Source organism: Syngnathus typhle, linkage group LG2 (genome assembly GCF_033458585.1).
Source record: "Syngnathus typhle isolate RoL2023-S1 ecotype Sweden linkage group LG2, RoL_Styp_1.0, whole genome shotgun sequence".
Classification (NCBI taxonomy): Eukaryota; Metazoa; Chordata; class Actinopteri; order Syngnathiformes; family Syngnathidae; genus Syngnathus; species Syngnathus typhle.
In genome coordinates, this window is record NC_083739.1 from 6,998,956 (window position 1) to 7,022,310 (window position 23,355).

General features: G+C 41.1%; 2 protein-coding genes and 1 long non-coding RNA gene across 5 annotated transcripts; 1 reads left to right on the plus strand and 2 right to left on the minus strand.

Annotated features, from left to right (window-relative positions):
• The first annotated feature begins 6,376 nt into the window (after positions 1-6,376).
• On the plus strand, positions 6,377-10,809 carry spry2 (sprouty RTK signaling antagonist 2). Its single transcript, XM_061272687.1, has 2 exons — positions 6,377-6,724; positions 7,754-10,809. Exon 2 carries the CDS (start codon positions 7,802-7,804, stop codon positions 8,681-8,683), a length of 882 nt encoding a protein of 293 aa, XP_061128671.1. The 5' UTR covers positions 6,377-6,724; positions 7,754-7,801; the 3' UTR covers positions 8,684-10,809.
• Positions 10,810-11,702: 893 nt separating this feature from the next.
• Positions 11,703-13,200, minus strand: LOC133150264 (uncharacterized). The gene is made up of 2 exons (XR_009713746.1): positions 13,125-13,200; positions 11,703-12,062 (listed from the first exon to the last, which is right to left on the minus strand). It is a non-coding gene; the product is annotated as an uncharacterized LOC133150264 (long non-coding RNA).
• Positions 13,201-16,830: 3,630 nt separating this feature from the next.
• On the minus strand, positions 16,831-22,421 carry ndfip2 (Nedd4 family interacting protein 2). 3 transcript variants are annotated; one of them, XM_061269502.1, is made up of 8 exons: positions 22,204-22,421; positions 21,050-21,251; positions 20,788-20,918; positions 20,614-20,701; positions 19,783-19,907; positions 19,652-19,718; positions 19,453-19,557; positions 16,831-18,363 (listed from the first exon to the last, which is right to left on the minus strand). In XM_061269502.1, exons 1-7 carry the CDS (start codon positions 22,228-22,230, stop codon positions 19,457-19,459), a joined length of 741 nt encoding a protein of 246 aa, XP_061125486.1. In that variant the 5' UTR covers positions 22,231-22,421; the 3' UTR covers positions 16,831-18,363; positions 19,453-19,456. The 3 variants fall into 3 exon arrangements, with proteins under 3 accessions (XP_061125486.1, XP_061125478.1, XP_061125470.1); XM_061269494.1 differs by lacking the exon at positions 22,204-22,421 and adding an exon at positions 21,803-21,940 and having other exon boundaries at positions 16,831-18,423; XM_061269486.1 differs by lacking the exon at positions 22,204-22,421 and adding an exon at positions 21,803-21,937.
• Between the last annotated feature and the right edge of the window lie 934 nt (positions 22,422-23,355).

Here is a 23,355-nt window from a genome sequence, read left to right on the forward strand (position 1 = left end):
ATGATCAGTGGTGGGTGCTCATTTTTTCCCGGTGTTTATTTATTCATGTATATTCCACCTTCGTTCCTTTTCAAGAAAAGAGTCGCCAATCGGAACGATACACAAAATGGCTGTATATCAGTAAAGTGTCTGGGTCAGTTCAGAACAATAGAACGAAAAACTTGAATATAATCCGTCACCATCAAAATACGACGCGTTTATGGAGTCGATGTAAACACATGCCGTGCGACTAGCACACCCACGCACGCTTTCTTGTCAAGCAAGGATAAGGTATATCATCCTGTGAGAACATTCAGGAATTTTAGGATACTGCTATAAATGGCGTTGAACCACAAGTTACTATTAATGAGATTGTTTTTTTAATTGTTTTAGTAATTCATTTGGGCTTTGCACCCTTTGCAAATATGTCTCAAATTATAAAAAACGTTCCTGGTTATTTGGGCAAACAGGTTCAGAAATAACACATTCACTATAAATAAAAAGATCGTTAAAGCAAATGTAATGGAACTTTAAATGTTTTGCACTTCATTTGTACATGTTTTGTTTCCTGCTTCAGTCTGTCACCTCAAGCAGATTGTTTGTGTTTGCACATTCTGGACCGCAGCCATGTCCATCCATCCATTTTCTGCACCGCTTAGTCCCCACAGGGTCGCGGGTGTGCTGGAGCCTATCCCAGCCGTCATCGGGCAGTAGGCGGGGGACACCCTGAACCGGTTGCCACCCAATCGCAGGGCACACAGAGACAAACAACCATTTGCACTCGCACTTAGGGACAATTTGGAGTGCTCAATCGGCCTCCCAAGCATGTTTTTGGGATGTGGGAGTAAACCGGAGTGCCCGGAGAAAACCCACGCGGGCCCGGGGAGAACATGCAAACTCCGCACAGGGAGGGCCGGAGGTGGAATGGAAACCGCACCCTCCTAACTGTGAGGCGGACGTGCTACCCAGTGCCCCACCGAGCTGCTGCCGCAGCTATGTTTTTATTTCAATTCATTAAAGAAAAAGACAATTCAAATAATTTTCTCTTGTGCTTGAGATAGTAAGGTGACAGCAGCACCTGGATACTAGTGTGAATGATATGGGTGAAAATGCCGATATGGCGGAGGGTAACAGGTCACAGCAACCTTTGTTTTGATTGTGGGGAAGAAAAGAACTATGAACTTATCATTTTTTGAAAAGTTAGTTAATACATCTTCAATAATGAACTATCAATTGAACTAGTTCATTTTAAAAGTTGTGAACTGAACTAGTTCATGTAGAAAATTAACATTAACATTTATTGTTAACAGGCTTTCATATACAATCATAGTGTAGAAATTGAGAATAGCACTATTCTATGAAGGCAGCAGAGTGGGATATCTTAATAGATTTTTAAAATGCCAAAGACTTACTGTCGTCCTTGACCTTAGCCAAAATACGGTACAAGTTATTTCGAGCGACAAACTGATAACCTCCTTCCAGAAATAATTTATCTTGCGGTTAATACCTCTTTTCAAACTCGGATTCTCCTATCTACATTATTTTTGCTTAACAGGGATATTGTTCATAAGGACAGTTGAGGGGGTCATTTGGGCGGGGGGGTTTAATCACAGAAAGGAGCTCATGTGGGGTGGTCAATGAACAAGAAGCAAGGTACGTCTGACAAGTGCACGGATCAGAGAGACCGGGAAATAGATGGATGACAAATGAGGAAGAATAACTAAATCCATTTGTATGCCATCCCTGCCTTTAATCCAAAACATAACAGTCTTCTCTTCAAACAAAGTTAACCAACAAGATGAGACGTTACTCATTTGATCATATTTCAATCGGATTTCCCTGAGCACCAACAATGAAACAATATTGAAAGGCACTAGAGCCAAATTAAATCATTTTCACCAAATGCGCTCATTTGAATACGAAGCACACAATAATTAATTAATTGTCATTTAGCGGCAGCGGTCACCCCTATGAATAGCCACGTTCTCTCCACTCAGACAAAAGAGAGGCCTGGATGAGGCTCACTCAGTACCCGTATCACGACTTGCAGCGCATTAGCAACTATTATGTGGCTCCCTTCTCCTCTCTGGTTCTGCCCCAGCAGAGCGAGTCACTGAGTGCTGCGTGCTTTCCTTTTGGTGCAAGGCAGAGGCTGCCATGAAAAGAGTGCAGCTCATGTTCAAAGCTGTAAACTCCATAGGGTCGCACAATTTGTTTTAGTATAATTTGTTTTACAGGCATAAATTTGACACATTGTATAGCCGTTTATCGGTACCGATGGGATGTGAAGAAGGTGCACTTTTATTACAGTATGTTATACGTAATACTAATGTGGTGATTTTGACATAATTCCCTCACGAAACTAAGGACTGATTAGAATTTTCCGCTTGTGTATTTGGCTTGCCAGACTTCTGCTCAGAACAATGCGTCCATCATGTCTGACTCAATAGTTCTGACGTTCAGGATTTGAATCTCTGTACCGGCCTCTTTGTTTGGAGATTGCATGTTTGTTCTGGGGACTTGCACCCAAGCATGCGTGGGTGGTTTATTGAAGACTAATGTACTGCACAATGTCCACAGGTGTGAATACCTGTGTGTCTTGATGCTCTCTGAGAATTGAGGGCAGCTGGAGTCGACTTTAGCTCACTTACGACGCTAATGAGTCTAATGGATGGATTGATGATGGCAGTGGATGGACGCACACCTTATGATTATAATGAATTGTTGCCAAATAAGTTAATTGCACATTCAGCATCTTCTTTCAAACTTTTCCCTATTTGGGGTCACCGTTATTGATGCATACAAGTTGTAATTAAATCAGATAGAAGGGAAAAAACTTGAATTTACCTGTTTGTTCAAACCCATGGCATTGGCATTCAAGCAATAATCGTTCCGTCAGTTTGAATATTGGTGCAGTGGAAAACCTGTAGACGGTTAGGTGAGAAAGGGGGAAATAAATGATGTAACTCGGCAGATGACATTTGATGATTAGATGCAATTAATTTGAAGGTGCCAAATAACAGAACATCATTTATAAATAGTTCTTCCTCAAGGTGCTTGAAGATGCTGCCTTCCGTGGAGGATTTTGCAGTGTGGCTGTGGGAATCTTTGTCAACTGAGTGTGAGGTCAGAGGTCGAGGGTGTTGGATTCCAGGGTCTGGCTCCTATTCTCTGTTCGTGAGGTTTCAATCATTTGACATGAGGGCTCTGTGCAGTCTAGTCTTCAAGGACATTGCAGAAAGAGGCTCTTTTGCAAAATGACCGTCCTCTCTGTGGAACAGGTCAACTGCCAAGGATGAGAAGAAAGCTCCAGAATTGTTGCTTGTCAATGGGTGTTTATGAATACACGCACAGAAGCGAGGCTTTGACGAGTCCTGCTTTATTCGATTGTCTTTGGACTCCAGCTTGTAACCCAGCAACAGCGCTTTCAAGGTTCAATAGCACTGCCTGCCTGCAGTCACAACCAACCGGCTCCAACCAACCAAGCGGTTCCAGCCACGACCGAGCATTTCCATTTCCTGCCACCATGTGGAGCTGACAAATAAATATCCATCTAATTCTTCTTCTTCTTTATAATCTACTGCTACGGCGAAAATTCAAGGCTACACGTGACACCCACAGCACCTGCCTACGACTAAACAGGAGATCAAATAGTCCATCAGAGTTCTCAACCTATCTGCCGTGTAATTTCCACCACATTCACCTGTATCTTTAAAGTCAAAGTCAAAGTCAGCTTTATTGTCAATCTCTCCACGTCACAACACACAAAGAGACCGAAATTACGTTATTCTCTATCCCACGGTGACGAGACACATAACACGATAGACATACAAGTACGCGACACAATATAAAAACAAGAAGGCAAAAAATTCAAACAATCAATAGTAAGAGTGATGAATAAATAATAAATAAACAGAAAACACAATAAATAAGTAAGTTAAGTTAAGTAAGTTGACCTGAAAATGGTTCCAGCATGAGAGGGAACAGACGACAGTGGTGAATTCACACTCAGTACCCACAGGAACATCTCAGGCGACGCGGCAACAGCATGTGAGTCAGTGAGAGATGACACGATGCACTGTGATTTGGTGTCCTCTTTTTGACCACAGAGATGCAGTTACTCTCCTTAAGTAGCAGGGGTCTTCTTCTTCATGTCAATTTGATCTCTTTTTTTTTTCTTTTGTGTGTGCGTGCTGGGGTCGTCTTCTTGGCTCAGCAAAGGTTTTCATGATCTGAACGTTGTCACGGAAAAACATTAATTACAGGTCGTTAAGGCCTCACTGATGGCAACACTCAAATGGACCATGTTTATCTATCATCAAAGTGAATTGTCACGTTTGAGAATTTTTTTTTTTTATATCGTGGCCAAACGTCACCTAAAATGTGAAAACCCAATAAACAAAACTTGTATCCTTGAGTCTGGGAAGGACATTGCTGGGATTTGGCAGGGGAGCCCTCAAAACAAGAGAGAACAGCATCTGCTCCGGCAGATAACATTCAGCATTTACTGGTTCGGAGAGAAGCACCATGGAGACAAGCCACAAATGTATACTTTGCAGCATTATTGAATGCTTGGAACCAGACAGCAAATACCATCATTTCACAAGAGTGAAACATTAGAAAAGGCACCAGTGGTCCCTAGTGGCCAACTTTGGAATCACGGCTGTTGAAAATCAAAACAAAATTTTGAAGGGAGCAGACGCCTTGTCACAATTCCTGTATGTTGTCTGAAAAGAAACGCATTTGATTGTCAGCCTTGAGAAAAAAAAAACACCTGCACATTTTTTCAGATTTCTCCATTGCTTTTCATGGACAGATCACGGACAGATTTTAGAGATGAATGTAATTTCAACAAAAATAGACATTTTTCCACACTTTTTCATCTGCACGGTGAACGCCGGAGTGGCACTGAGGTGCTCGTTGTTTCTCGAGTTTCTAAACACACGCAGTCAAACACAAACAATACGGCACGAATGAATGCTGCATGAATGCATGCTAATTCTCAAGTCTGCAATAATCATTGCCCTTCAGGATGGCAACCAAAATACGATTTATGAAACAATGCCTTTCTGTCTGTTTTTAACCAGCATCCTTTTACCAAATATTATTGTAATGTGGGCCAGCTGTAGGCCATAAAAGAAGAAGGATAACAGGGAACAGTTGGCAATCGAGGGAAAAAATAGGGGGGGGAAATAAAGAGAGATGCTGAGTGCTTCCTGATTCGATTCCAAATTAATTAAAGTCACCCTAGAAGTTGGTGAAAGTGACCTCAACCTGGAGTGTGGTGCAATAACAGTTTTAATTGCATAAAGTGAGCTTGATTGATCGATCAACTCGAGCTAAAACAAATCACATGGGGAATTGCATATTCTTAACTTTCATTTGGAGAACAATTATTTTGCAAGTGTGTGTTTTATTGTGACTATAACATTGCAGGTTTATTTCATTCTCTATTTGAATTTTCTCTGACTTGACGTTGGAAGTTGTCTTGTTAAGGCTCATCCACAAGAGAGCACTACTTCATGTCGATTCGCAGCTCTCGGGAAAGGGAGATATGTCGATTAACTAATTCATTATATTGACCGGTGAGACGTAGGTGAGTGCCATCCTGGCACATTACCTGGGAATTTCGGCTACTCCTTAAAAAGGGCGTATTTGAATTTCTGGTGATAAATTTGCAAAAGGCACACTATAACGTTGACAGGTGAGCTGAATAGAATGTTCACACACTTGGAATCTCAGTTGGATTTTATAGCACACAACAGCCATGCAACTACTTAGATTAGATAGGAATATACAGCGTTTTGTCGTTAGTATTGTGTCAAAAGAGGTCTGTCCACACACTAGTTGTATTAGCCGAGAGAGCGTAAATGGATATAGTCATTTAATCATGAGTTTAAAAGATTTCTCCACATTGGCCTGTCAAAGTTTTCGGATGTAGGCTATTTGTTGTGAACGAACATTATGTTTACAAGTCATGTTTATGTATTTTCGCACACTTCATCCAAAGCTGACAAAGCGTTTTACAATTGAAAACTCAATTTATAGTGAATAAAATATAATAGCCAACAATGCAAGAGTACAAAATGCCCAGCACGATGCAAAATAAAAAAAACAATATTCAACTAAAATATACTTTTAAGCAGATCCTTCCAATTGATGTTTCTTTTATTGCCGCTTAAGCGTATAAAATATGTGCTTAAAAAATCTTAATGTTGCGTTATAACGTAGCTGAAGTAGCTATAAGTTTATAACATGTTCAGGGTCAGCTGCACCCTGTTGCACCTTTGCCCTGACCAACGGGGTTCGGATTGATCCAACTGCCTGTGTGAATGAGTGTGAGCCGCCAGCCAATGACTGAGCACCGGATGCGAGATATCCGCTGGAACAACAGTCCCCCCCTACACACACGCACACACTGCCACAACCACCACCACTCTCCTCCCCCATCATATGACGCAATTTACCACCCATTCCAAAACCTCAGTTCTGGACAGCGCGAGTTGGAAAGCAACTCACGAGGGAGCACAAAATACTTCTCAAAGCTTCTTGGATTTAATAGGCGAAACTTTTTGGAGCGGCTTTGTGACTTGGGCCTACTTTTTTTTACTCTTCCTAAAAAAAAAGTGGAGTAGCTGCATAGTGCGCATGCGCCAAACATGGGATAAACAGTCTTCTGTTTTGGTTGCTTTTATGGATAAACTTTCTTGAAAGCTGAAACTGAAAATAAAGTGTTGTAAGCCCGGTAAGTCAGCATTTTCAATCTGGCTCTGAGTAAAAAAAATAACATTGACTGAATTTGAATGTGAAATAAACAGGTCTCACACATATGTACACACAGCCATCACATTCTCTGCTTTCAACGGCAGCACGAACCTATCTCGACATGCATAGTTTGTTTTTGCAACTCACAACTTCTTGTTACATGTAGGCGTGTTCCTTAGAGGCCAGTAAGATGCACAATGCATTTGTTTTCTTCCTAATACAAACAATAAAACGCAAGTTATGCCAAAACACATGCTCAGCGGTTGTATATGACCGTGTATCATAAATGAACAGTTATGCCATCTGTTCGCCAGGCATGTCAGTTGCCAGTGTGGCTGCATGCACACTGCGCAGAAGAATGGTGGCAGTATGAAACCCCACCCCCATCCTCTTCCCTCATGAGTAAACTAACCAGTGCGGTTTTTTTGCCCTCTCCTAATTTCTCTGCCCACAAAGTCACATTTAAATTCACTTAATTACAGGACTTGATTATTTGCATGTCTCTGTTTAACGTTTGAGGATCCAAATAAGATCTATGTACCACGTTTTTATTATCCCCCGCCACCTTCTGTAGGGGTACCAACTCCTTTATTCTCCCCTTTTTTCCATGTGAAAATGGATTTGCAAGCCAATTAGCACTAGGAAGGAGAAAAGTGGAGCGTTATTAACCTGTTGGACTTTGGTGTGAAATATTGATCAAAACAAAAGCTGTACCTTTAATACAATGCACAAATGCAGAGTAACACGCAGTATGCAAACCAATTATGTATTCAATTAACAGATAACAGTTTTCTTAGAGGTTATTTATTGAAAGTGTGCACGCTCAAAACCTCCCGCTCATATTACAAAACATAACACAAAAAAGATATGCGCAGAGATGAAATCCAGTTTGACACATTGGCTCGTCTGAGCGCACTATTTGTCACTTTTGCCCGCTTCGGCGTCTGTTATCATTTGCATGGCATTATTTGCATGCTTGGTAGGTATAAGCTGTCTGTCCCTCTTGCAGGATTTCAAATGCGTCCCATGTCAGCTCGAGTGGCCCTTCACTCCCGCGATGGATCCCAGAATTGCGAGTTTCCACGACGGGGGAGGAGGACACCGCAAGCGGTCACCACAGGACGATGGGAGCCAGCAGCCGAGGCCTTTGCTAGCCCACGATGGCGTGCTGGCATTGGATCGGATGAGGATAATTGGGAGCCGCAATGAGTACACAGAAGGACCCACAAGGACTCCGGCCTCACAGGAGAGTGACCCAGTTAAGTCACAGTTTTCCAGCTTTCATCAGGACACCCAGGACGAGAGGCCCGGTGATCTTCAGAACTTGTGTGCCAACCCAATGCCGTCGTCCGGGCCGGAGGACTCTCAGAGTAGTGCGGGGAGCACTTGCTCGGGTCAGAGACTCCTCGACATCACGGGAAATGGTGACCGGATAGTCAGTGCCCAGCCCACATCTGCAGCGCTAATTTCAAGTGAAAAAATGTTAAACGAAGAGCCAAAGTTGTCTGTGGCTGAACCCGGCAGCGGTGGGTGTAAAAGGCACTCCAAGTGCGAGCGCTGCGGTCTGTGCCGATGCGATGAATGCAGGCGCCCTCGCCCGATGCCCTCCTGCGTGATGTGCGGCAGGCGTTGTGTATGTTCTGTGCAACACGCGGTGGAATACTGCACATGCGTGTGCTGTGTCAAGGGGCTGTTCTACCACTGCTCCACCGACGACGAAGACACGTGTGCCGACAAGCCCTTTTCCTGCACGCAGGCGAACTGCTGCATCCGTTGGACGGCCACATCACTTATGGTTGTGATCCTCCCGTGTCTCCTTTGCTACCTTCCAGCTCGAGGATGCGTCGCCGCGTGCCAGAGCTGCTATGACCGTGCTACGCGCCCCGGCTGTCAGTGCAAAAACCTAATCCACTTTGAGGCTGGGAGCAAGCCAACGTAGAACGTGTGTGTGTGTGAGTGTGACTATGTTTGCATGCAATAATGAATTGCTTTCTAAATGCACTGGATTTAATTGATCTCCATCCCAACTACGATTATGTTTGGAAGATTTGGCTTTGGGGGGAAATTTCAAAATGGAAAAAGCACTCGAACCTTTTCAGGGGAACTTAATGTGACCTTTTTCGAACTTGAACAACTGTTGGGTACTTTTGCACAGGTTGGTGTTCTCTTACAAGGAGCTGGAAATTCACAACAATGGTTTGATCCATAAAAAACATCAAATGACTACCACTCCTCGACATTTCTGTGACCCCCCCAGTCGCTCTGCTGCAAGCTTTTGATGGCACTCTAAGATCCGTCGCTGCTTCCTACTGTGAACATCTTTTGCGTTTAACCAAAATAAGATATTTGCAAACATCTGCTTTTACTTCGAAAAACAAAAAGCATTAATCCTTCTTGTGTGTTATCTCTGAACTGATGTTCAATTGTTTTCAATCACTGAATAATATCAAATAAAAAAATATAATTGGCAGTAAGTAATTGGGGGGAAATATTTTTAACACACTTTAATGCAACTGACACTGGATCATATTATTCAATTTATCAATGGAATAATTAATTTCAAAATCCTGAAGAGTAAAACATTGTGAATTTCCTTGTTAAGATAAATGCAAGTTGTGCAAATGTACCGAAACAATCATTAGCTGGGCATATGCATTCCAAAATTCTGAGATAAATGATCATATTAAGTTCGCCAATAATGTTTGTCTTGCATTTTAGGTCCATCCTGGAAATTTCACACAAAAGCTTAATATTGCCAACATTGTACAAATTTGTACTTTGCTGACAACATGAATGTGCTAAATATCAAAATTTAAATAATAATACTGAACTGAGTACAAATTGAAACATAATACAAAATGAATGATTATGAAGTTTGATTAAATAGGTACAATATTGTGCTTGTTGTAGATGATCTTCACACTATTATTTACTATTTTTCCTTTGGGTTAAAGCTTATGTTTTGTAGAAGTTCTGCTACTCTTGAAACTTGTGTTTCCCTTTCATCTTTTTATTCTTATCGGTCCAAACACGGACCCCACATGGCATCAACTGGTCCTCTTGTGAGTGTTACCATGGTGCTCATGCGCAGAAAGCAGGCACTAATTTCTTTTTCTAATCACATAATATAGACTTTTTTAAAAATGTTGCACATAGTCAGATTCAGATAATTATATGGATTCTAAAACATTGGTGTCCCTGTTTTTGCATGTAAACATAGCGTGGGAGTGTGAATGAGTATGAAACTGACTGAAGTTGTTTTTGAGTCCTGCAGTTGAGACGCTCTCCATGCCTTGAGCCACGGCCAGCACCGTGGGTGCATGGCAGCATTTTGAGTCGTACTTGAAAGGAACCAAAACAAGCGCTGCACTCTTCTGAAGGCATACAGCCTTGCCGAACTTGTTTTTGTACCTCACCCAAGGTGGTTGTACAATTTCAACGATGTTTGTGTGAGGGGTGTGGCACAGCCCAAGGATGAACCAATTACATTTCGATGCAAGTTCGGATTCATTTTTGTTTTCGTTTTTGTTTTTGTTAGCATTTGGCTTGAATTCCCTTCATGAAGCTCAGTGACAAATACACGGTCGGAGGGTTACCTATCAAAGTGACTTGGTGCTGATCCAACATGGATTTTAAGGGGGCTTGGTGGATGAGGTCTGCACTCAAATCAGTGGTACTGTAGTTCTAAACTTTGTGGACTTAATTCTCAGAACTGAATTCTAACAACTAACTAGTATGTTTTCATTAGTGAGATGCGTTATTTTTGTATCATAGAATATTGCCAACTGTGACAAGTGCTTTTTACGTTCACTGTAATGTAGATTTCATCACTTCTCATTTCAGGTCATTTGCTTAAGAGTTTGTACAATTGCACAGTGACTTATAAAAAAATATTTTCTAATTTTAATATTTCTTAGTGTGAATTCAAAAACTATATATATTTATTTGACGGTTTACTATTTCATAGTGCAAAGTATTTATTTGTGTCAGTGCTGGAGACTAGCTGAGTGTCAGTGAAAAGGCAACTCAATTAACATTTGAAATAAAAATAATCTTGATGTTTGACAGAGTCTGATTTTTATTTGATTGTTGTAACAAAGTGTTTTTCAACTCTGCTGACAATCGGTGTCATTGGTTTTAATGAAAGGTTTGTTCTGGAATTCCTTTGTTTTGAATATCCCCTGCAGGCCAAACGAGAAGATGACGCTTGTTGACAGCACACATTTGTGTTTGCAGCATTCAGTGTTTTGATTGACACTCAGAGGTGCAACTTGCTCTCACTTGTTTGCTATTCATCTGCAGCCTTTCTGATTGACAAGAGGGCTCTGGGGGGAGGGGGGGGGGGTGGGTAGTGTTACGTGATTATCAACTCTCACCTATTCTGCTTCATGATAGAAATGGCCCAAATCCCATTAGAGGCAGGAAAGGGGGACTTGTCCTTGTGTTTGGTCTTTATCTCGCCAACCGCAGGCCTCTCTGCAACCATTGTCACTTCAGTGAATGAAGATGGGGCTTATGTTAGGAACAAGGAGTGCAAAGGGTTAACAGCATCACTTTGAATAACAAAGACCGAACAGTTTTGCCCAGTTTTTAGTCGAACATGCATTCAACCTGTTTTGAATAACAGGAGAGGGTTACTTTGCTTCCCTAATGCTCCATGAAGCTACCTGCTGATATTTAGGATTCAAGGAGGTGGTGCTAGTCTGATTGGGTTGTGGGACATCCCAGATCTCAAATATCTTTTTCCCCATTATAAGCATATTTTAAAACAACATTCCAATTACAAGTACAAACTAAACACTTTCTGAATAGACAAAGTATATGTTATAATTTGAACACAAATCAGATACTGACAAGCCGTATTGTTTTATTTTTGTTTTGTGATTTTTGTTATGTTTTGTACTACTGTAGTTTTGTTTTTAGGTTGAATTGCATTTCAACATGATGGCACAATCAAGTCAAGTCAAGTCAAGTTTATTTGTATAGCCCTAAATCACAAGCAGTCTCAAAGGGCTTCACATAGACAGAAATTGACAATTATTCTCAAAGCATCCCCTGATCGTAAGCTCCAAACAATGCCATTACATTACTTTTATATTTATATTTTTGTTTTACCGATTGAGATTACGCACACTTCACACATGCATATTTTCTTGCTCCATAAAGAGTAAAAAAAAAAAAAAAAGCACATTTGCCTTGTGTGGGTGCAAAAATTAAAATATGAGTGCGTGAGCGCCCTTTGTTGGTTTTAGCTGCACCTTCCCCACCGTCTGTGGCAGCTGATGGACGTAGTATCTTATTGAGCCTGCTCACCAGGGCTGAACACAGCATAGGAAGACAGGAAGGAAGCAAAGCTTTTCTTCATGGTGGCTTTTGTGTGTGTGACGACCGGGCTTTGGGCAATCAAACATCAGTGCTTGGAAGGAACTGCGTCACAGTGAGGGCAGTGAGGGGAGTCGCCCGCCACCGTGTGAAAGCGCAGCTGTTCAAAGTTTATTCAGTTCAAGGTGAAACCAAATGACCTCAGGTCAATATGCACTGCATGCAGGAAAGTACTGCAAGTAGGTACTGATAAATACATGTGTCTTTTTTTTTTTTTTTTTTTTACCATTTTCATGAGTTGAACTCAAATTAAGACATTTTTTATAGTATGTACAGAAATGGCCTACTTCTCTCTTTCTAAAGCAAAGTTTAGATTTTTTAGTTTTTAACTTGCTGGAGCACAATGTGATGGTCATGGAAGAACGGCACAAGTGATGTACTCTATATAAAGGAGATGTGTTAGATTGTCCATCCATGAATTTTCTGAACCGTCAAAGGTCGCGGATATGCTGGAGCCTATCCCAACTGACTTTGGGCAGCAGGCGGGGGACACCAGTGAATGCCAGTGTGTTAGATTGTGTGAGGTAAATTGTGTTCACTCTCGATACTTGATCGGTTTTCTGCTGCCCGCTTTAACCACCCACAATACAGTGAAAATAAATGTAGTTACATTTAAGAGTGGCCTTTTATTATGGGTAGCCTAGGCATGCCTGTGAAAAAAGAGATGCTGCACCACGTGATACAAATGGTCACACTAAGTTCTATGATTTGTTTTTTGGAGGGGGCTTCTGTTATAATGAGAAGCAGGATGGTGCAAGGCTGCTGAATAAGTCTAGCAGCTTCTACTTGCAGAAGTGGAGCTTAATGTGGAGAAAAAAGCAAGTACCCATAAAGACAATTGAATCATCATTTGCTGTATTTGTCCATACAGGCGGCCTATCATGTATGGCAGACACCTCCATCGACAAACAGAATTACTCACACCATTCGAATTGTCGTTTTTGCCCAGGAAATCCAAATAGTTTCTTTACGCAAACTTTGAATTCAACTGCACTCACCTGTTATTTGTTGGGCTTGTCGCGGTTGTCATTAAAAGTCCATTTTCAGCTATTCCCGGAGTCTGGTGGTTTTGCGGCAGCACGGCAATCCTGCTGGATTAAAACCCGGAAATGTATTTTTAGCGTGCAGAAACATTGATGCGGTTTCACTGTGTGCTTATGTAATTGATGACGCTTGCGCTCTGAACGTTCTAAGGAGACACATAAATGTTTCTCCTAATGATCTTATAACGTCCCAGCCTTATATTGATGTTCAAGCTTCAGGGATGGATAAGTGCCACAATAAAAGGTCATCTGGCAACAAGAAACAAATCAAGGTGGAAAGAGAGGAGCAGCAAGCTGAGTCTGGGTCCAAATATAAAACTGGAATCAGCCAAGGCCCTTCGTGTGGTCAAATGAATGGGTTTATTGTTATCACATGCAGACAGCGATGAGGAACAATGTGGGCCTTGTGCACCTCCAACACGCCTATTCATTCTTATTTGCATGCATAGATGATAATGTGAGATCCTGTTATTCAACAATTTGAATATGTACATCATAAAAGCAAACAAGAGCATGGACCGATGCCGATGTGGAAGTTAGGAGATCTTGTCTATGCCAAAGCACGGCACACTCCCTTTATTGTATTGCCCTCTCACTACGACTGTATTTGCACTTTCTGGTTCACTAGTCACACAAAACCTTCAGTTCAGGATCAGGCCTCTTCTGAATATAGACATCAAAAACATGAGTTCGACGGTAAATAGAATCTAATCACAGAGATAATGAAACATGCTCTCGAAATGCTACATTCAAGATGAGTCCATTAATGAATCAATAATAATAATGCGGTTACCCTCATATACTGTACATTGGTGTGGTAGGTTGAGGGGGGGGGGGGGGGGGGGGTAGGCGTAACATTTAATATTTGTACTATTTATTCATGATTGTTTAATCCTGACCAGCATTTATGTTTTTGTCGTTATTCACATGCAATTCTGGCATCTACGCATGCATTTCACGTGTTCCATGCACTTCCAGTGCAGTCTAGCCTTCCACACGTAAGTCATAGACTCAATTAAGAGCAAGGCATCTCATTTGAAACCGGGAACTGGAAGTCTTCCACTCAATCAAATTTCAAAACCAATTCCCCAATCTTACTGTCCATGTTTATTTTATTTCATCAGTTTGCCATCTGCTGGGAAATTTCAGGGCATTTGCTACTAGTATATAAGTGCTACTTATTCTTAATTTGTACCCTTGCTCCAAGATCCTCTCTTGGACCTCATAAGAGGAAAATTGGGTCTGGAAAATTAGGGAGGAGAAGGTTTATGGAGTCCCTCCACCTTGCATAACTACCGTCTAAAAGATGCCCGTCATTAATATTTGAGGAAACGTCAAATTATTAATAGGGCCCTTAAGCAATGGCCCTAAAAGGATCCCAGTGTTCAGAGGTGGAGGAGAGGTAGCAGGGCTGTTTACTAAGAAAACAAGACAAAGTCGCTCTCCAGGAGATCCGCACCTCCACATGTCAAAGCTCTCCACACATGAAGGAGTTAAAGGGAATGCAGGTCTCTCCAGTAACCAGAGAGACCAGACTTCATCTTAAAAAGTCCTCAAGTGTGAAGTGGGGTGTACTGACATGAGTCAATATTTTACTTTAACTCAAAATGAGCATTAAAGCTGTTTTTTAATTTTAAAATGAAAGCTGTTGTTGGATTGTTGATTGAAGAACCTGAACACAAATGCAACATTTACACTAATGAAAAATGATTCACTACTTCCTAGGGATGTTTAATATCTAACTCTTTTTTTCCAGACAGATACAAGTATTCCACTTTTCAATATTCACTGATACCAAGCAACTGATACCAATGATACCTTTGCTTAATCAGATTCCTATTAAAACGCTGACAAAGAATTTTAAGGAAAGATTTATTTCTGGCAAAAGGTAGTCACTCTGCAATTCATCATTTAAATTCAAAATAAAAACAAACAAATAAATCTGTTCAGTAAAGTAATAAGGAATTTGAATGTGGGATCTTCTGTTTAGTAGTTGAACCTAAAGCTAATTTGACAGCCATTTAGTGGAAGGGCATGTAATTGCTCTGTCTATCTGTGCAAATTGTAATCAATAAATAATCATTATTGGACTCAATACGTGAAATTTGATCCTTTACTGCCGCACGCCCGATGGCAGTCATTGAGAATCACCAGAGTGAAAAAGATTATGACGTGAAGATAGGGCCCCCCCGTGGTTTAAAGAAACTATTACAGCCATTATACAATGATAGTCGCATTGGCTGACCAAATACTTAAACAGAAGAGTTAGAAAACACACATTGTATATTTGAATTCTAGAGATAGTTTCTCTTTCATTTAAAATTTCAGTAAACCAGACACAAACTGACATAGGAAAATAATTTCTTGTTTTTGCATTTTTCTGGCAAACTGATGGCGATCGTCATCATCCATCCAGCAATTTTCTCTGCGGTTGACATGGCAACCACTCTAGAGTATTGTCGAATTTGTCATAGTCTATATGAAGTCACCTTGAAAATGATAAGCGGTATACAAATGAAGTGGAAAATGGATGGATGAATGTGTATGTATGTAAAATCCTTCCCTATTTTTAGTGTTTTTGTGTAAAAGTACCCACTACCTAAACAATTTAACATTTATACAATAGTTCCTTTCAAGTTTGTGACAAGGTTTACGTCAACTTTGGAGAAAGGGCCAAACTTTGACATGTTTTGACTCTCAAAGCCACCTAATGAATCTTAAAGGTGCATTTAACTTTACGACCTCCCCATTAATGAATTCAAAAGACAGTTCTTCTCTGACCATTAGGCCATCACCAGAGTGTGTTCCAAGTTTTATCTTGAACAGCAGATCAATGAGTGACTGATTTTGCTCTTCCCTCCCAAGCTATATGCAGCCAGATGAGATTGCATTTAATGGCCCGATGCCCGATGCACTGTGGTGTGAAGACATCTTTTAGTCATCTAGCTCAGAGCTAAAGGTAGGTGGTTCAGTCCTGTTGTAATTTCAACATCAATAAAGCCACAGAAGGAAAGCATCACATATCACTGATGCAATGTAGCATTACTGATCCTCTGAAGAGCAAAAACATTCAGATTTATATCCACAGCGATGAAACTGGAGCTTAAGATAAAATGTGCACTCAATCGGTATTGTAGGAACCCTTTCAGAGTACCAGTAATGTCCTCTCATCAAAGTCACTCAAGCTAAATTGCCACATTTAAAGTTAAGAAGATGCTTTCAAGGAGGCGTAAAAGAATCCATTTATGTCAAGCTAACAGAGGAGGTTTGAAGCTCGCTTTTTTGGGGGGGCTGAATAATGATGTTGTTTGAAGGATGGCTTTCTGAGTCATTATTCTAATCTAGACAGTAATATTGAGTACAATTTATAACTACTAAACATTCAGTCCACCTCAGTCAAAAAGATGGGAAAGGGTCCAGCTCACCTGTGACCCAAGCGACCGTAAGCGGTACAGAAAATGAATAGTTCTGCTGACATTTGGCGCATATTGAAGATTTTTTTTTCATACAATCAACAATGGCAATACCTGCACCTCATTGTCTGTCAATGAGAAAAAAACAGATGAACACAGGACAGAACATTTTCCTATCATAAATGTTAGCGATTAGATGTTTTCTGTGCTATGGATATAAAATGTCCCAAACGACAAAGATCAACATATTTGTACGTCTTCGAACTTTATTGGCCATTTTCCAATACATCAATTAATTCCAGTTACAATAAAAGACATTACATGAGCTAAAGCAATAACAAATTGTATCATTTTTTCTTTGTACTGGTTCAAGGCTTTGTAAATAAAGTGTGGATTCCTGATATCCCTGCTAATTATTCAAGCACAAAAATCATGCAACAAATTTGAATATTGCCGAAAAAGACTTAAGGGGGAAAAAGGCGATTAAGAAAAGATTAGGCAATACTACAGTCACAGTTCAGATGACAAAAGAAAAGAATCAGTGTGAAAAGTAAAAAGTGCTTAAGAAAACTGAAAAACAAAACAGCAGTATTTTTCACATGATTAAGATTTCAAGTTGAAAAACATGGAAAGCAGGTTTAATTTTTAAACCGCTCCACCACCACATCGAGTTAAGCAGACGCATATTCTACTGTACAGAAGTTCAAAGTGCAAATATGAGTTGGTATTAAGCTGGTATGTATTTACATTTCATTTTCAGGTTGACGTTTACTTTGTCCAATCAGGCTCAGGTCTTCTTGTCACTTGTACTGAATCCGCTGAACAATGGCATCTGTTTTACTCGTACAAATTTGCCAATATTTGGTGTCCATGTCATTCAGGGTGTTCCCATCGCCACAAATCACTTCCATGTAAAGAACGGCTGTTCATATAAACATTTGTGTTAAATGCATGCCAAGTTGGCAAGTCACATTTTTAGTTGTATTGCCAAACTCGTAAATTGTTAAACAATCGTTACCAGAACTTCATAATCCACAGCAATTACTGCAGGTAACAGAAAATAACTATATTGCATAGGACTTATAAAACTTGCTTTCTGGCCATGGCTTACTTGTTCTCCTAGAGCACAATGTGGCTCAGAAGCTTTCTTTTCCACCCCTTTCTTCACTGCTCGATGATCACTCACAAACACAGCCGACGGTCAGATATTTTTCTTTTCACTGTCAAAATGACAGCAGTGAGAGTAGCCCTCGTCCAGTATTATTATCTGGCTGGTGCTGCATAGGGCAGGAATAAAATCCTGAAGTTCATACCGTTGACCATTTGGCTCAAACATACTATTTTGTTCACCTAAGAATAAAAGGATTCGTTTCTAATTACACTGGCTGCTGACAAAGATCTCCTTAATGTTCAGCCCTCAATGGTGAGCCACCATACCATAGGATATGTAACCTGATCCTACATGCATTTATAAATTGTTTAATTTGATCAAAGTAAAAGTGACTTTTTATAAGGATGTAGGCAGTCCCACCGGAGGTAACAGTGCAACATCCTGGATGGAGTAAGACTTGATCAAAATCGTTCATTGGCTGCCTGGCACAACTCACTCACATGGAGAAAATTAAATCCTATTTACTATGCATTCAACTATGTCTATATCCCTGCATTTATTTTGCTGCCCTTCTTCCTCTTCACTTGAGCGATGGCCTGGCAGATCATTCGAGGGTGGATGGTGGTTGTCGGGCATCTCAATGAAATGGAATGGCGATGGGGCAGAACCCCTGCAGAGAATCACAAAAGGAGTCAGGGTCCACAGCAGCAGTCAGACCAGGGATGGGGAACTGGCGCACCACAGAGTAACATGTTCATTAGGGATTGGGGGTGAGGGGTTGCAACCCACCCACACTTTTTTCAGACGATGCTTATTTGTGGTCCATTAGTGTTGTGTGAACAATTTCCTGACATCCCAAAATAAAAACTACAACTTGAGTAAGCCTATGTGCCGTGTTTCCGCACTGACAGTTGCTGCGTTGGAGACTTTCGGTAAGACTTTTCCAGCAGCAGATTATTAATACCCATCGTTCCTGACATAGAATCAAATTTTATGTCATGACTCAGTTAAACAGCTGAAAAAAATCGCAAGTAAATCCCAAGTTCCTGGCTGTCAGTTCTCCAAGCCTGGTACCATTTACTTCAGTCCCAGTATTGTTAAATGGATGTGTTGTAGTTCTCGGGATGATCATCTTTTCCTGCATTTGGTTTTCTTCTTCACACAGTCCACGGGTACACGTGGTATGTTTCCGAAGCTGATTGGCTGACGCGAGGCGTAGCTCACCTCGGAGAGGCAGACTAAGTTTTTTCCCTTGCGCGTCCCACGCCTCGAACGCACCGCTCTGCAGTCACACGTGTTAACTCAACTGACTGTGATTGAACCGCATCCCCAGAAACGCGGGCAACAAATACGGTGTGAACGCAGCATTAGAAACTTGTGCAGCTCACATTGAACAGGCTTTTTAAGTATCATCAGAGTTAGGGGGGAGTATGCATGTTCTTCCCGTGCCTGTGTGGTGTTTCTTCTGGGTACTCTGATTTCCTCCCACATCTCAAAAAACGTGCATGACCACCTACTGCCCAAAGTCAGCTGGGATAGGTTCTAGCACACCCACAAACCCTCATGTGGATAAGCAGTACACATAATGGACAGATAGATAAATAACTCATCACATCAGCTGGAGCATATGTTCATATGTAAAATGGTATTTTTGTCATGTACTGTTTCTGGTTCATAAGTGCGTGGTCCGATGTAATGCCCTTCATCACATAAGTTACCTCTTCCTGAGTTAGACTAATTAGAGGTTGCTTTTTTTTACCTTATTACAAGAAGAAGAGACGTGTTCTGTGTGAGGAGGCCATGTTGTCTGTCATGTTGCGAACTTTTAGATAGTTGACAAAACCTCTGAATAACAGCAAGACACCTGCAAAATAAGATTGCCAGAAGCCCTTGACAATTAGGATAGGTGTGGCGGGTTGGTTTTAGTAAACCGTCCAAGTTTTATTGTCATAACTTACCAAGCAAAAGGAAGATCCACCACAGCCAGTACTGACCATTAAAGTAGCCAGTGAAGTAGTCAGAGAACTGGAAAAGAATACAGTATTGAATGAATAGACCGCATCAAATTGAGGGCAACATCATCACATACCCTGACAATGAGAATCCACTTGATGAGGGAGAGGCCAAAGCCAGAAATGGCACCGTAGCGCCCTGCAATGGTGTTGGTCAAACAGAAGGACAAACAAAAGCCAATCCAGTTGAACAGAAAGGCCACTAGAGGGAGACAAAGACAAAAGGATGAGGTTGATCGTAACCTTGCTTGCAAGTTGAATTCTTGCAGTATTTTGACCTCACAAAACCCTGAGAATCCATCTTGTTCTAAGCCTATTGTTTTTCTCTCTGGCAGTGCAGACCAATCACAAAGCAACAGTGAGTTGAGGGCCAGGTATGTGGCTGTGACAAAATCAAGTGACGCCAGGGAAATGAATGCATGCATGCATGCATGCTCGCAGAGTCACCGGTTTCCTTTTCAAAAAGAACAACAGCGCTTTGTTCATTTTCAACTGGTAAGGACGATATAATCCGTTGTTGTGATTGGTCAAAACAAAAGTTTGGTTGGCATGCACAAGATGTAGCATCGCCCAATCAGATATTTGTACCGCCACTCCATTGAATCACAGGCGCAATCATCACAAAGTGGCAGTCAAGTGGCCACGACGACCATTTATCTCTATTTTTCAACACCAACATGTGCAATAGTAACTGACCCAGATGATACCGTACACCCCAATGCAATGTAAAATTTTACAACATGTAAGCCATTTGTAACAGAAAATAATTCAGTAGTTAGAACAAATCAATGCGTCTGCAGAACAAAACAATGCGACTGCTGATTATATTAATACGTAAATGAATCACAAGCGGAATTATCATTTGCATTGGGATTCTGAACTCAACACAGCTCCAGTGTTTTACTTACTGAAAAAGGCCAGCATGAAGATTCCGTCATTCCCAACTCGCAGTTGTTCAGCATCACTGAAATCCTCTCTGGGAAGAAATTCATCCTCCTTATGTGGACAAATGCACAAATGATTTTGAGATAAAGCAAAGAAACATTGGTGGAATGAAAACAAGCAGTAAGATGGATTCGTACCCGTGACATCACCTCCTCAACAGAAGCTGCCATGGCGGTAGCTTTTGCTTTTTCTGCTTCATCGTATGTGGGCAACGAAGTGGCCACGCTATAAGGTGGCGGCACGGGGAAGTCAGTTTGGAAACTAGTCTCTGTCGTGAATAAGTTGAGAAAACAGTTTAATGAACAGAGGGCATACGGTGGCGAGATAATCACAGAAACCAGGACTCAGTCCGAAGGGATTTCAAAAACAATCAACCAATGTGTTACATACAGTACAAACCTTGCACTGCTGCAGTTGCACCCAATTCAATACAGGCATAAGGTGGTGGCGACGCATCTGCCCCCTCATTTTCTGCAGGTGAAGGTGCGGGTAGCACGTTGCTTTGTGTCTGGCTTTGGTCCTGCGACGGTCCAGCCTGGGGGGTGGCACAGGGCTGTAACTCACTGCCGGAGGCCTCAGAGGAGTCCTCCTCGTTATGCAGCTGAAAGAGAAGACAGGACAAGTCCTTGAGAACACCATCCAATCCACAAAGGGTGTCTTTGAGCCTGGCACAATTTTATACTGGTAGGGAACCAAGGCAATGTTACTCGATAAATCGATTGACTAATCGACAGGCTAATAGCCACAACGATTAAAATCGATAATAAATGGCACCTGGTCAAATTGCATAACAAATTCTCAGCGTCATCATGAGGCTCCTTCTGGGTCCAAACAACGTGGCTTGGCCTTTGTTGACAGCACTTGAAATGTTCGTTACCTGAATATTGTCAGTCACTTAAATGGTGTACAGAGGCCAACATCAACCGGAGTCAAATTCCCTGTTTGGCATGCACAAACGTGGTCAATAAAGCTGATTGTGATGATATAAAGAAACAAGTCTCCGACGAACAGTACTGAGCACCAAAACTAGTTAAGGAAATGCTAAAAATAGTCCCAAAAAATGCTAGCAGGGAACGCAACTAAACAAAAATGTGGATAAGTACAAGTTTGGGAAAACATCAGGGGAGCCAATGTAGCTGAGGATGAGCTCACGTCATAAAAGGTCGTAGCACCCACGGTTAGATCAGGGCTTTCCATCGCATTTCTTGTCCGAACGCCGTCCAAGCCATCCAATGATGGCGGCGGCCCAACCCAAACAAGATGAACGGCGTTTTACGTCAAGAACTACAACATACTAATGACGCGAAGTAACAACTATTTATCGGATCCGTTTGCTAAGGCTAGCCTAACATATGCGGAAGTATTCACTCGTTATAAACACGCGCATCGAAATTCAAGAAACCTACTTTTCAAAACACCGTCAAAAGGAACGGAGAACGTAACGAACATAATATAACGCGTTTTAATTAAATGGCAGAATTCGGTGACAAGGCCCTGTTGTTTAGTTGTGTTTGGTTAGGTAGGCCAAATAGCATACCATTCTTAATACTCACCACTTGGTATCGGCTTGTTGGGTCCATTTTAAAAAACAACTTCGACTGGCGAACAAGCCAGTCAAGAAAGCAGAGAATTTCTTCCCGTTGACCCAAATAGAATTGCCTTGTCTAACAAACACCTAAAGTAAAACCGACAGCGTAAAAATGGCCGCAGTTTACAGATCACTAGGTTCGCTGTTGCTAAAAATGTCGACGAGCGTCATCATGTTTGTTCAAAATCTTACATTTCCGTCATGTTATTTCAAAATAAAAGAAATGGCGCAAATGTTTTCGACTCGTTTTAAAGGCTCGTAATTAAACATTTATATCTAGAATACGGGTTGAAATACATTTTACATGTTTTTTTTCTTGTATGTAAAATAGCTTTAATCAAGTCTGACTGTTTATATTTTTCAATTCATATAGATATTTTTACACCGTTGGTAGTACGTATTAGGGTAATTACTCTACATGCAACATTGACAAGCAAAAAGCTTTTGTGAATGCAATAATCCCACGCATATTTGTGTTGGACAAAGGACAAATCGTGCAAACTGAAAAGAGAGGATTGCATTTAGTGCAGTGGTCTACATTTGTCAGAGGGTCAGGACAGTGACCTTGGGGCCGGACAGACAAATAAAAATCACATTATGCTACAACATTATTATTTGATGTTTATTTTTTATATATTATCCCATGACATAACTAAAGGCATCTTTATTTTATAGTCTCAGTTTCCAGGGTGTCCCAAAGTCAGCTGGGCTAGGCTCAGCACATCCGTGACCCTCTCGTGAACCTCTCTTTTAAACATTTTTTAAACATTTTTAAAATGATTTTTGCTGGTTGCAACGCATTGTGTGAATATCTTGGTGAACAAAACAGACAAACATGACAAAAACAGCATTTTAGCTGGCGATGATTAAAATCATCATTTCATGACTGCAGAGCCTTAACTGTGATTTAAGTTTTTGGTTTTGCTTTTATGGTTTTGTCCAAAACCACAACAAGATGACATTTTTCTACATAAACGTGTTTTAAAAGTGCCACCGAGACATAGGCCGCAAAGGGGTCCACAGAACCTCCCTTTTATATCCAACAGTCACTTGTTGGGACAAAGTGATGTCATGTGAATTAACAAACGTAATCAAATTACTATAAAGACTACAGTTC